General features: G+C 43.6%; 1 protein-coding gene across 1 annotated transcript in view; it reads right to left on the bottom strand.

The window, feature by feature from the left end:
• actr5 (actin related protein 5) overlaps positions 1 to 7,419 on the bottom strand; it is a 21,901-nt gene extending 14,482 nt beyond the window's left edge. The window contains exons 1-2 of the mRNA XM_035741213.2: positions 6,988 to 7,419; positions 6,582 to 6,820 (exon numbers count right to left, since the gene is read on the bottom strand). Coding sequence (XP_035597106.1) covers positions 6,582 to 6,820; positions 6,988 to 7,371 — 623 coding nt within the window. The 5' untranslated portion in view covers positions 7,372 to 7,419. The remainder of the gene's footprint in view (positions 1 to 6,581; positions 6,821 to 6,987) is intronic.
• Positions 7,420 to 15,394: the final 7,975 nt, after the last annotated feature.

Raw genomic sequence — 15,394 nt, 5'->3', positions numbered from 1 at the left:
TAATATTACATGATTAAATCTGTGAAATAATTTAACTCCCCAAGCTGTTTGCAGGCATTTAACACCATTCTGCATTTTCACCATCTATTTTCACAACTTCAAATCGGTTAAATCACATTGTTAAAATGTTTACAAATTAGTTACAAAAGTAAGAGTCCTCGCTGAGTTCCATATGAGAGCACACCGTGGACGCTTCGCGGTTAAAGTGTAGCCAAGCTGTGTCTGTATGCACCAAATGAAAAAGCACAGGATATTTGTATCTTGATAAAAACAGCTCTGTAGGTGAGCTACACAAGGGGGCAAAAGGAGGCTTAGCCCCTTCTGTTGAAACTTGTGCCATCTCAGTTTAAGTTTTGTGTCCCTAAATCAAAATAGCAAAAAGGTCCTAATGATTGAGTGTAAGGCTGTCCCCGACAAAAAAAAAAAATTTGGTCGACCTAGAATCGTTGGTTCTTTCGACCAACATTTTTTGTGTATTTTTCACTATATAAACACCCAACTGTATGTGTTTTAATAAAATCAACTATATGTAGGCTACTGAGCTTGTCTGATGCTTTAAGCACACTGTGATTAAATACACTATATATACAAAGGTATGTGGACAACTCCTTCAAATTAGTGGCAGGTGTATAAAATCGAGCACACAGCCATGTAATCTCCATACACAAACATTGGCAGTAGAACTGCCTTCCTGAATAGCCCAGTGACTTTCAACATGGCACCGTCATAGGATGCCACCTTTCCAACAAGTCCGTTTGTATAATTTCTCCCTTGCTAGAGCTGCCCCAGTCCACTGTAAGTGCTGTTATTGTGAAATGGAAACGTCTAGAAGCAACAACGGCTCAGTTGCGAATAGGTAGGCCACACAAAGCTTACAGAACGAGACCGCTGAGTGCTGAAGCACGTAGTGGGTAAAGATCGTCTGTCCTTGGTTGCAACACTCACTACCGAATTTCAAACGGCCTCTGGAAGCGACGTCAGCACAAGAACTGTTCGTTGGGAGCTCCGTGAAATGGGTTACCATGGCCGAGCAGCCGCACACAAGCCTAAGATTACCATGTGCAATGCCAAGCGTCGGCTGGAGTGGTGTTAAGCTCCCCGCCAATGAACTCTGGGGCAGTGGAAATGCGTGTTTCATCACTCCAGAGAACGCTTCACCATCTGGCAGTCCGATGGACGAATCTGAGTTTGGTGAATGGCAGGAGAACACTACCTGCCCCAATGCATAGTGCCAACTGTAAAGTTTGGTGGAGGAGGAATAATGGTCTGGGGCTGTTTTTCATGGTTCAGGCTAGGCCCCTTAGTACCAGTGAAGGGAAATCATAACGCTACAGCATACAATGACATTCTAGCCAATTATGTGCTTCAAACTTTGTGGCAACAGTATGGAGAAGGCCCTTTCCTGTTTCAGCATGACAATACCCCTGTGCACAAAGCGAGGTCCACACAGAAATGGTTTGTCGAGATTGGTATGGAAGAACTTGACTGGCCTGCACAGAGCCCTGACCTCAACCTCATCGAACGCCGTCTACGAGCCAGGCCTAATCGACCCAACATCAGTGCCCGACCTCACTAGTGCTCTTATGGCTGAATAGGAGCAAGTCCCCGCAGCAATGTTCCAACGTCTAGCGGAAAGCCTTCCCAAAAGAGTGGAGGCTGTTATTGCAGCAACGGAGGGACCAACTACATATTAATGCCCATGATTTTGGAATGAGATGTTCAACTAACAGGTGTCCACATACATTTGGTCATGTAGTGGAATTAATAAACCCATTTTAGTTAATAACCCATTTTAGGAAAATATTGTGATGCTCTGATCTATCTAGTGGAAACGTCATAAAATAGGCCTACCTGGTTACTTCTTATCCCTTGCCCAAATAACTTACAACTGTGTCTTCTATCCTGAGCTCACTGGAGCAGAAAACAGAATATTTTATACAATGTTGCAAGTTTGCTAGCATGAGCTTCAGGCTGGAACCAAGTGAATACAATGTTTCAAGTTCCTTGCAGACAGGCCATGCATAGCCAATGTGATTTATAGGATATTTATTTTTAAATCAGGACTTTTTTTCTACCTGCAGGCTGTTTTTATTGGTTAGCTTAACGTAGGCTATTTTTTACATAGTTGTCATTGGCAATAGAAGTTACTTTTAGAATTTTGATTAACCACATGCAATGATTTTGAGATACAAAGACTTTATTATAAATTAAATGAAAATCTTCCACGAAAATGTGCATGTAAAAATCAGAACTGGCATGTACACCGGTAGAAATGGTCAGATAAATTGGCTCTAGCTCATGGACAGCCCTAATGGAAGCTGAGGTGTCAACACTTGTTAATGACAGGCAGCTGTTAAGAATTCCTTTTCCACTTCGGCAAATGTGTTCAGTCAGCCCCCTACGACACATGCTACACCCAAGAAAGGCTCAACTAATCCAACTGGCATTAGAGGGGGATCTTACAAGAAGATTTTTGGGGAAGTATTGAATGATCAATTACTCAGGACGTTCAACAGATCGTCAAGGAGGCTGCAACTCTTCGGAAATGGGTAAGAAACGATTTAGCTGGTAGATTTTGATCAACATCTTGGTGGTATAAAGTGGTGTCATTCTCAGCAAAACCCTAGGGTAAGAAATGGCAAAATGACTAATTTAGACAGCCTTTATTTTCATTGCCAAAACCAACCTTGCTTCGTGTGTAGGGGCGCTGTCGTGGTGCCGATAGAGTGCCAACCTGTCACTTCTTGGTCAAAAGCACTCAATGTTCTCGGCATTTGAACTTTTCTGTTTATTGTGGTATAGGGTGATTGATCTAAGCAGAATTCAATATAATTACAATGCATAGGCATGTTTCATTATAGAAATAGATGACTATAGAAATAGAATGTACGCATTCTTGGTAGCCTATTGCTTTTCGTGGTTGTAAATGGAACTGTGCGTATTGGAAATGTGTTTGTGGTAGGCCAGCATTGCTTATTTGATGAGTGGGTGGGTCGAATTTGATCCACAGAAGTGTATTGTGCAGTATCGCAACATGTTGCTGAACTCATGAGCTGCATCCATGTTTGAAATAGACCTACGGGTCTATTTATTTGGCAAGACAGCTGTGCATGACTGCGTCTCACTGTCGTAGGCTGTAGGCTATGTTTTGGTTATTTGCTTCCGCCTTTAGTTTACTGCGTTTGTTTGTTTACTGTTAATGTAACTAGTCTAAATATAGATTGTATTATGCCTTTATCGATCTGATATTTTGTTTATAGGCCTACCCCTGTTCTGTTCACATTCATTTGTTTGCATTTGCAGTTGTGTCGGTATTCTAAGCCAAACTGCTATTCAGTTTTTTTGTTTTGCATGAGTTACTAGGTTTCTACTTTCAGCATTTAGTTTGCATTATTTTGGTGAGACAGCTGTGTTTGGCTGCATTCACATAGGCTGTTTGTAATAGGTGAATTACCCTGTCTGTCTGGTAGCCTACATTCATTTCCAAAATGACCTTTCTTTAGTGTGTAGGGCACTGTCCATTGTGCTGATACAGCGTAGGGGAGATGGGCTACAGATTTGGCAGCAACCTGTCACTTCAAAAGCTCACAATGTTCTGGGAATTTGAACTTGGTGTTTATTGTGGTATAGCGTGATATAAGCAGAATTCAATATAATTCCAATGCAAGAACCCAAAAAAACATTTCCCCTCTCACCGATTTCAACTGCACCCTTAATCACTTTATCCTGGCGCTGAGTCTGTCTGCTTGGCTTGGTAAGTAATATCGACTGGTAATATACTCTGTTTCACGGAAATATGGCTCTCTCGGGACATGCTATTGGAGTCGGTACAGCCACCGGGATTCTTTGTGCGCCGAGTCGACATAAATAGACATCTCTCCGGGAAGAAGTAGGGCGGCGGTGTATGTTTCATGATTAACGACTCATGGTGTAATTGTAACAACATACAGAAACTCAAGTCCTTTTGTTCACCTGACCTAGAATTCCTCACAATGAAATGCCGACCGTATTATCCTTCGGTTATAGTCACAGCCGTGTATTTCCCCCCTCATGCCGATACCACGACGGCCCTAAAAGAACTTCACTAGACATTATACAAACTGGAAACCATATATCCTGAGGATGCATTTATTGTAGCTGGGGATTTTAACAAAGCAAACTTAAGAACAAGGCTACCTAAATTCTACCAGCATATTGATTGCAGTACTCTCGCTGGAAAAACTCTGGACCACTGCTACTCTAACTTCGGCGATGCATACAAGGCCCTCCCTCAGAAAATCTGACCACGACTCCATTTTGCTCCTCCCTTCCTATAGCCAGAAACTCAAACAGGATATACATGTGACAAGGACTATTCAACGTTGGCTGGTCTGACCAATCGGAATCCACACTTCAAGATTGTTTTGATCACGCGGACTGGGATATGTTCTGGGTAGCCTCATTGAATAATATCGATTTATACGCTGATTCGGTGAGTGAGTTTATAAGGAAGTGCATAGGAGATGTTGTACCCAGTGTGACTATTAAAACCTACCCTAACAAGAAACTGTGGATAAATGGCGGCATCTGCACAAAACCGAAAGCACGAACCACCACATTCAACCATGGAAAGTTGACTGGGAATATGGCCTAATACAAACAGTGTAGTTATTCCCTCCGCAAGGCAATGAAACAAGAGAAATGTCAGTATCGAGACAAAGTGGAATCACAATTCAATGGCTCAGACACGAGACGTATGTGGCAGGGTCTACAGACAATCACGGACCACAAAAAGAAAACCAGTGACGTAACGGACACCGACGTCTTGCTTCCAAACAAACTAAACACCTTCTTCGCCCGCTTTGAGGATAATACAGTGCTACCAAGGACTGTGGGCTCTCCTTCTCCGTGGCTGACGTGAGTAAGACATTTAAACGTGTTAACCCCCGCAGGGCTGCCGGGCCAGACGGCATCCCTAGCTGCAACCTCAGAGCATGCGCAGACCAGGCTGATGTGTTAACAGACATATTAAATCTTTCCCTATCCCAGTCTGCTGTCCCCACATGCTTCAAGTTGGCCATCCTTGTTCCTGTACCCAAGAAGGCAAAGGTAACTGAACTAAATTAATATCACCCCGTAGCACTCACTTCTGTCAGCATGACGTGCTTTGATAGACTAGTCAAGGATCATATCCCCTCCACCTTACCTGTCACCCTAGACCCACTTGAATTTGCGTACCGCCCCATAGGCCCACAGATGATGTAATCTCCATCACACTGCACACTGCCCTATCCCACCTAGAGAGGAGGAATACCTATGTAAGAATGCTGTTCATTGACTACAGCTCAGCATTCAACACCATAGTACCTTCCAAGCTCATTATTAAGCTTGAGGCCCTGGGTCTCAACCCCGCCCTGTGCAACTGGGTCCTGGACTTCCTGACGGGCCGCCCCCAGGTGGTGAAGGTAGGAAACAACATCTCCATTTTGCTGATCCTGATCAACACTTGGGCCCCACAAGGGTGCGTGCTCTGCCCCCTCCTGTACTCCCTGTTCACCCATGACTGCGTGGCCATGCACGCCTCCAACTCAATCATCAAGTTTGCAGACCACACAACAGTAGTAGGCTTGATTACCAACAACGACGAGACAGCCTATTGGGAGGTGAGGGCACTCGGAGTGCGCTGTCAACAAAACAAAAGGAGATGATTGTGGACTTCAGGAAACAGCAGAGGGAGCACCTCCTATCCACATCGATGGGACAGCAGTGGAGAAGGTGGAAAGTTTTAAGTTCCTCGGCGTACACATCACGGACAAACTGAAATGGTCCACCCACATATAAAGTGTGGTGAAAGCGAAACAGCGCCTCCTCAACCTCAGGAGCCTGAAGAAATGTGGCTTGTCACCTAAAACCCTCACAAACTTTTACAGATGCTATACCAGGCGGTGATGCAGGCCGACAGGATGCTCTCAATTGTGCAACTGCACCGCCCATAACCGCAGGGCACTCCAGAGGGTGGTCAGGTCAGGACACCTACAGCACCCGCGGCACAGGAAGGCCAAAAAGATCTTCAAGGACAACAACCACCGAGGCACTGCCTATTGGGGTACTATGGTGTTGAATGCTGACCTAGAGAAACTGAAAAATAGTTTATATCTCAAGGCCATCAGACTGTTAAACAGCCATCAGTGAGGATGCTGCCTACATACAGACTTGAAATCATTGGCCACTTTAATAATGCCACTTGAATAATGTTTACATATCTTGCATTACATTACATTACATTTAAGTCATTTAGCAGACGCTCTTATCCAGAGCGACTTACAATTACTCATCTCATATGTTCATGCTGTATTTTACACCATCTTGCCTATGGAGCTTGGTCATTGCTCATCCATATATTTATATGTATATATTCTTATTCCATTCCTTTACTTAGATTTGTGTGTATTAGGTAGTTGTTGTGGAATTGTTAGATTACTTGTTATATTTTGCTGCACTGTCGGAACTAGAAGCACAAGCATTTCGCTACACTATCAATAACATCTGCTAACCATGTGTATGTGACCAATAACATGTGATTTGCTGTATAGTGGTTTTACCTTCCATTGATAACGGGTAGGATGTGAGAGCAGTGGTAGCCAGAGGAGAGGACAATGCCTGTGTTTTGGTGTGTGAGGTTGCTGAGAGCATTGTTGTAGTAGAGGCTGTACAGGCAGTCTATGCCATAGGACACATGAGGAACTCTGTAGCACTCAAAGAGCAGCTCTGACATCATCTGCCGACTGTGCAGCGGGTTGCAGGGCGCCTCTGTGAGCACTATAGGATGTTCAACACTGCCCTAAAGAGGGGAGAGAAAGGAGAGAAACCACATCAGATGTGCTTGAAGGAGCAACTATCTAGTTAGCTACCGTTGTCAGTAAGTTATATTCAAGACTGAGAAGGCAGAACGGTCTAAACAGGACAAGCAACATAGGAAATTGTGCAACATAACTTGAACACCTTTACCTCAGTCACAACTCCGAGGTGGCTGAATATGTAATCGAACATCAGTTCCTGTATCTCGAAGTTTACAACCACATTTCGGTCAAACTGGCTTTTCAGGAGCCATCGCACCGGCTCGAGGTTAGAAATGTCATTGCCGATTTGGGTTTCACTTCGCGCTGCCCCTCTGCTCCTCGCCGCCACGGACTTGAACAGAAGCCGCGGTGCGCCTAGTTCGTCCCCTTTGCATGCCCAACCGGCCCTTGTTTGAAAAGAGCCGTTATCTATTATTATCGGAACTGGTGATGGTTGTAAGCATTCGGCAGAAATCTCGAAAATCGGATCGGGAGAGGATTTGTAGTCTTGAAAAGAAAATATTTTGCATGTTGTGTCTGTTTTGGAAGTCATTTTGAAAGGGTGTTACTACAAAATACGTCCGATTCGAAAGCTTGTACCAGAAACCAAGAGTTCCGCATAGCTCTCGTTACGTTTTGACAACGTAACAATTATTAAAGGGTCAGTCAGAAGTTGGTACATCCATTTTTTGACTTATAAATTAATTGTACCAATATATTCTTAAAGAATATAACTTATACACGCCTCATGAACTTAGTTTAACTGCTATACCCCATCAGAACCCAAAATATAAGCTTGTTTTACTCCAATGTTTGTAAACAAAACATGGTTAAACTATACTTTTGATATCATGGATGGTCAGTCCATGCATCCATAGCCCTGTCTATGAATTTGAAAGTGATTACATTATTATTATATTATTATTATTTCTCCAGCCCCATCCCTCAGCTTTCTACTGAAACAGTGGCGGGGTTCCTGTTGTTATTGTTTAAACTGCTGATTGGCCCTTCAATGTTAAAATATGTATATATTACATCCTCTATTATAGTAGATCCCCTAACAACTATTTTTAGATGGGTGGCTTAATTTATCTACAGCAGACCTTTATTTGTTGCCTCTATCTCCAGAACAGGTTAATGTGAGTACAGCATGTGTGTGATAACCAATTATGTATATAAACCTTGGATTACTGATGCTATCTATTAGCCATTGAGAGGCTTTGAAACCAACAGTCGGCCCCAGTCGGTGCAGTCCTCCAAAGGAATGAATGGAATTCTACAGTATTTAAATTAAATGGTTCAATACATGTATTTAAGTATCTTTGTTGTTGGGAACAGTAACATTAGCAATTTCAAAAAAATATACTTTGGCCTCCCGAATGGCACAGTGGTCTAAGCTGAGATCCTGGTTCAAGTCCAGGCTCTGTCGCAGACAGCCGCGACCGCGAGACGCATGGGGCGGTGAACAATTGGCCCAACGTCGTTCGGGTTAGGGGAGGGTCTGGCTGGCAGAGATGCCCGTGTCCCATCGCGCACTATCGACTCCTGTTGCGGCCGGGCGCAATGCACACTGACACCGTCGCCAGGTGTACGGTGTTTCATCCCACACATTGGTCCGGCTGGCTTCCGGGTTAAGCGGGCATTGTGTCAATGAGTTGCAGTGACAAGAGTTGCAGCGACGAGACAAGACTGTAACTACCAATGAGGTAAATAAAATAAGAATCAATTATACTTTAAGGAAAATGTTATTATATAGATATATATTATGTTATTATATAGATATATACAACACAGAGTTACACATGGAATAAACAAACATACAGTCAATAATACAGTAGGAAAAAAAGTATACAGTGCCTTGCGAAAGTATTCGGCCCCCTTGAACTTTGCGACCTTTTGCCACATTTCAGGCTTCAAACATAAAGATATAAAACTGTATTTTTTTGTGAAGAATCAACAACAAGTGGGACACAGTCATGAAGTGGAACGACATTTATTGGATATTTCAAACTTTTTTAACAAATCAAAAACTGAAAAATTGGGCGTGCAAAATTATTCAGCCCCCTTAAGTTAATACTTTGTAGCGCCACCTTTTGGTGAGATTACAGCTGTAAGTCGCTTGGGGTATGTCTCTATCAGTTTTGCACATCGAGAGACTTAAATTTTTTCCCATTCCCTCTTGCAAAACAGCTCGAGCTCAGTGAGGTTGGATGGAGAGCATTTGTGAACAGCAGTTTTCAGTTCTTTCCACAGATTCTCGATTGGATTCAGGTCTGGACTTTGACTTGGCCATTCTAACACCTGGATATGTTTATTTTTGAACCATTCCATTGTAGATTTTGCTTTATGTTTTGGATCAATGACTTGTTGGAAGACAAATCTCCATCCCAGTCTCAGGTCTTTTGCAGACTCCATCAGGTTTTCTTCCAGAATGGTCCTGTATTTGGCTCCATCCATCTTCCCATCAATTTTAACCATCTTCCCTGTCCCTGCTGAAGAAAAGCAGGCCCAAACCATGATGCTGCCACCACCATGTTTGACAGTGGGGATGGTGTGTTCAGGGTGATGGGCTGTGTTGCTTTTACGCCAAACATAACGTTTTGCATTGTTGCCAAAAAGTTCAATTTTGGTTTCATCTGACCAGAGCACCTTCTTCCACATGTTTGGTGTGTCTCCCAGGTGGCTTGTGGCAAACTTTAAACAACACTTTTTATTGATATCTTTAAGAAATGGCTTTCTTCTTGCGACGCTTACATAAAGGCAAGATTTGTGCAATATACGACTGATTGTTGTCCTATGGACAGAGTCTCCCACCTCAGCTGTAGATCTCTGCAGTTCATCCAGAGTGATCATGGGACTCTTGGCTGCATCTCTGATCAGTCTTCTCCTTGTATGAGCTGAAAGTTTAGAGGGACGGCCAGGTCTTGGTAGATTTGCAGTGGTCTGATACTCCTTCCATTTCAATATTATCGTTTGCACAGTGCTCCTTGGGATGTTTAAAGCTTGGGAAATATTTTTTGTATCCAAATCCGGCTTTAAGCTTCTTCACAACAGTATCTCGGACCTGCCTGGTGTGTTCCTTGTTCTTCATGATGCTCTCTGCGCTTTTAACAGACCTCTGAGACTATCACAGTGCAGGTGCATTTATACAGAGACTTGATTACACACAGATGGATTGTATTTATCATCATTAGTCATTTAGGTCAACATTGGATCATTCAGAGATCCTCACTGAACTTCTGGAGAGAGTTTGCTGCACTGAAAGTAAAGGGGCTGAATAATTTTGCACGCCCAATTTTTCAGTTTTTGATTTGTTAAAAAAGTTTGAAATATCCAATAAATGTCGTTCCACTTCATGATTGTGTCCCACTTGTTGTTGATTCTTCACAAAAAAATACAGTTTTATATCTTTATGTTTGAAGCCTGAAATGTGGCAAAAGGTCGCAAAGTTCAAGGGGGCCGAATACTTTCGCATGGCACTGTATATACAGTGTGTGCAAGTGAGGTAAGATAAGGGAGGTAGGGCAATAAAATAGGCTATGGTGGAGAGGTAATTACGATATAACAATTACACACTGGAGTGATAGATGTGCAGTGTTCCAGTGGTGGGTAGTATATGGGGCTTTGATGACAAAACGGATGGCACTGTTATCGACTGCATTCAATTTCTTGAGTAGAGTGTTGGAGGCTATTTTGTAAATGACATCGCCAAAATCGAGTATTGGTAGGATAGTCAGTTTTACGAGGGTATGTTTGGCGGCATGAGTGAAGGATGCTTTGTTGCGAAATAGGAAGCCGATTCTAGATGTAATTTTGGATTGGAGATGCTCAATGTGGGTCTGGAAGGAGAGTTTACAGTCTAGCCAGACACCTAGGTATTTGTAGTTGTCCACATATTCTCGGTCAGAACCATCCAGAGTAGTGATGCTGGACGGGCGGGCAGGTGCGGGCAGCGATCGGTTGAAGAGCATGCGTATAGTTTTACTTGCATTTAAGAGCAGTTGGAGGCCACGGAAGGAGAGTTGTATGGCATTGAAGCTCGTCTGGAGGTTAGTTAGCACAGTGTCTAAAGAAGGGCCAGATGTATACAGAATGGTGTCGTCTGCGTCGAGGTGGATCAGAGAATCACCAGCAGCAAGAGCGACATCATTGGTTTATACAGAGAAGCAGGTCGGCCCGAGAATTGAACCCTTTGGCACCCCCAAAGAGACTGCCAGAGGTCCGGACAACAGGCCCTCCGATTTGACACACTGAACTCTATCTGAGAAGTAGTTGGTGAACCAGGCGAGGCAGTCATTTGAGACACCAAGGATGTTGAGTCTGCAAATAAGAATGTGGTGATTGACAGAGTCGAAAGCCTTGGCCAGGTCGCTGAATACGGCTGCACAGTATGGTCTCTTATCGATGGCAGTTATGATATCGTTTAGGACCTTGAGCGTGGCTGAGGTGCACCCATAACCAGCTCGGAAGCCAGATTGCATATCGGAGAAGGTACGGTGGGATTCAAAATGGTCAGTGATCTGTTTGTTAACTTGGCTTTCGAAGACCTTAGAAAGGCAGGGTAGGATAGATAGAGGTCTGTAGCAGTTTGGGTCTAGAGCGTCTCCCCCTTTGAAGAGGGGGATGACCGCGGGAGCTTTCCAATCTTTGGGGATCTCAGACGATACGAAAGAGAGGTTGAACAGGCTAGTAATAGGGGTTGCAACAATTTTGGCAGATAATTTTAGAAAGAGAGGGTCCAGATTGTCTAGTCCAGCTGTTTTGTAGGGGTCCAGATTTTGCAGCTCTCTAAGAACATCAGCTCTCTGGATTTGGGTGAGGGAGAAATAGGGGAGGCTTGGCGAGTTGCTGTGGGGGGTGCAGGGCAGTTGACCGGGGTAGGGGTAGCCAGGTGGAAAGCATGGCCAGCCGTAGATAAATGCTTCTTGAAATACTCAATTATCGTGGATTTATCAGTGATGATAGTGTTTCCAAGCCTCAGTGCAGTGGGCAGCTGGGAGGAGGTGCTCTTATTCTTCATGGACTTTACAGTGCCCCAGAAGTTTTTTGAGTTTGTGCTACAGGATGCAAATTTCTGTTTGAAAAAGCTAGCCTTAGCTTTCCTAACTGCTTGTGAATATTGGTTCCTAACTTCCCTGAAAAGTTGCATATCACAGGGTCTATTTGATGCTAATGCAGTATGCCACAGGATGTTTTTGTGCTGGTCAAGGGCAGTCAGGTCTGGAGTGAACCAAGGGCTATATCTGTTCTTAGTTCTAATTTTTTTGAATGGGGCATGCTTATTTAAGATGGTGAGGAAGGCATTTTTAAAGAATAACCAGGCATCCTCTACTGACGGGATGAGGTCAATATCCTTCCAGGATACCCGGGCCAGGTCAATTAGTAAGGCCTTCTCGCTGAAGTGTTTTAGGGAGCATTTGATAGTGATGAGGGGTGGTCGTTTGACCTCAGACCCATAGCGGATGCAGGCAATGAGGCAGTGATTGATGAGATCTTGGTTGAAGACAGCAGAGGTGTATTTCGAGGGCAAGTTGGTTAGGATGATATCTATGAGGGTGCCCGTGTTTACGGATTTGGGGTTGTACCTGGTAGGTTCATTGATCATTTGTGTGAGATTGAGGGCATCAAGCTTAGATTGTAGGATGGCCGGGGTGTTAAGCATGTCCCAGTTTAGCTCACCTAGCAGCACAAGCTCTGAAGATAGACAGGGTAATCAATTCACATATGTTGTCCAGGGCACAGCTGGGGGCAGTGGGTGGTCTATAGCAAGCGTCAACGGTGAGAAACTTGTTTCTGGAAAGGTGGATTTTTAGAAGTAGAAGCTCGAAATTGTATGGGCACAGACCTGGATAGTATAACAGAACTCCGTAGGCTATCTCTGCAGTAGATTGTCACTCCTCCTCCTTTGGCAGTTCTATCTTGTCAGGAGATTTTATAGTTATGGATGGAAATTTCTGGGGTTTTAGTGGTCTTCCTAAACCAGGATTCAGACACGGCTAGGACATCTGGGTTGGAAGAGTGTGCTAAGGCAGTGAATAAAACAAACTTGGAGGAGTACCAAGATGGAGGCAGGGTTCAACACAGTGCTTCCTACAAGTCATCTAGTGTTTACAAATCATTGGTGATAATTACTGTATGACCCATAACATTTCATTTTTACAGTAGGCCTTCTGCAATAAGGACTCTGTGAATGAGTGTCTACCACCAGAGGGGGCAATGAAAGATGGTCTGCTGCATTAGAGTGTCTAAATGAATAAGCATCGAACAAAGTATGAATTTGTCCTTTGGACATTCAGAATTAAGTCCAAGAAGACATGAGCTCCTTCTATCAATTTATTCTTAGGTTGATGTGATATACTATCCCTATCAACCCCATTTCTGAAAAGTCCTTGATTTAGTCTGGTCTGGCACTGGCAGTATTACTGTCAATTGACTAGACAAAGTGGAGCCTCAGCTGGTGATATGGGGCACCCTTGGCACTGAAAGTAGACACTCCACCACCAAAGGCTCTGGCCCCTATCACTCCAATGGTAAGGGGTCACATGAAGATCCTCTATCGTTCTGCCCTTCTGAATCAGCATCAGCCCATGTACTATGCTGCATCCTTTCAGCAATACCGTACCATGAGCCAGTCAATAAGAGTACTTCACATTCACCTATGCATTTTTCATGCCACCATTGTTCTAAAACCACAGAATTATGCTCAAGGGTCTTACCTATCAGAGCATGCATGCACCATAATATCGTTTAATTTAGAGACAACAGGCATATTTTCTGTGTAATCAAACAAATGGTTGATACATTTTATATTTATTTCAGGACAGGGACTTGATTGGTGGGATACCACAGATTTGGGAGGAGGGAAGGCTGTAGCTTGATGTTGTGCCACTGAATCAGGGGCACAGTTCACTGCTCAGGCACAAAGCTCTAAGACCAGCAGTATCCTCTGATGCTACTGAGCAGATCTAGGTCATCTCCCACACATGCTCCCAGAAGGCAAGACGTGACATTGTACCGCTGTCCCTAACACGGAGAGCTCTTGCTTGTTGTGCATGTCATACCGTGATGAACAACAGACAAATTAATATGCTTACATCCGCTTTGGGACTGCCATGATGCAGCTCCTCCATTTTGACGGAGCAGAAGACTAGCTTTCAGTGGCAGCACAGGGTAGAGAGATCCTAATTAGCTTGTCATCGGCGGTCATATTCAAGTGTTCCAGCAAGACTCATTAATGACATTTATTGGGTTATTGTCATGCTACTACAATGTGAATAATATTATCAGTATTAAATATAGTTGTGGTAGTGGAATCGCAAGAGCAGCAAATAGCTAAAATACTTGTTTTCTGCTGCAACTCTTTTTGCTCAGATCATGAGATGAAATGGTGAAATGTCCTTTTGAATCTTTGTGCACGCAGGACTGGTGAGATAAAACGAGAGAACCTCCAAGTATCTGTGACATTAATGAATGAGGTAGACGACGGGAACGCGGTTTACATAATAGGGTGAGGCATGCATGGAGATTCCTATTGCTGCCTCTGATATCAGAGCCACAGCAGCAAACCTAAATACTCCTCCATCCCCGCGCCTCCTCACACACAGAGACTGCCACTACCTCTCTTCTCAGTCTGAGGCCCTGTAAGCGTAACAGATATTTTTAGGCCATAGAGTGATTACTGTGTTTATGCACGTGTCACTTTGCATGCGTCCCTGGCTGTGTCGAGTCTGTGTGCGCACGTGTAAGTTGTGTTCATGTTTCATAGTGGATCCAAGTCAAGAATTAAAAATGATATATGTGTGTGTGTGTGTCTGTGTGTTTATTTTTTCCTATGTGAATTGCATGTCATTGTCAACCATTTTGTATAAGCAGCAGATTGCAGTTTTCAATTCTTAACAAAAATGCTCTGTTTTTTTCTCAATCCAGGACACTATATTTTTCTCTTAGATCCCTTCCTGTTGTTAGGGCGCTAGATTGGTTCAAGTGGCTTCCCTTTTCATCCAGTGGGATTTTCAGACAGACAACCTGAGTTCCTTTTGAGTCTTGCCACCCAATTATTGTGGCCATGGCAACTATCTGAGACTTTTCCCCCCAGTTGGTTGTTAGCAGGCTATACGCCAACAGTATCTTTCCCCCTTCACATATCCCTCTCATCTTTGCTGAATTAATCCTCGCCTCTGTAACCCGAAGCTAAATTGGTCATCGCAACAACCAATTTGATGCCATCTCAATAATAATGTCTGAAGATCAATTTTTTACTGAAGTTCCAAATGTGCAAATACAGATAGAGAACAAAATGTTTTTGTTTTCAGATTTGTTTGCACATTTCACTGAATTCAAACCCATGTTCCATTATGAAGGTGCAGTTTCTGTCAATGTGAATCCAGTTGGTTGTGTGTGTGTGTGTGTGTGTGTGTGTGTGTGTGTGTGTGTGTGTGTGTGTGTGTGTGTGTGTGTGTGTGTGTGTGTGTGTGTGTGTGTGTGTGTGTGTGTGTGTGTGTGACATTTGCAGCCTATCCTCTGTCCCAGTATTAGCCCAGTGTTTTGCACATGATGGGGGAGGGAAACTTAGTCAC

This window comes from Oncorhynchus keta, chromosome 28 (genome assembly GCF_023373465.1).
Source record: "Oncorhynchus keta strain PuntledgeMale-10-30-2019 chromosome 28, Oket_V2, whole genome shotgun sequence".
Lineage (NCBI taxonomy): Eukaryota > Metazoa > Chordata > Actinopteri > Salmoniformes > Salmonidae > Oncorhynchus > Oncorhynchus keta.
Note: the sequence above shows the minus strand (reverse complement) of the source record. Positions and strands in the feature narration are given on the sequence as shown.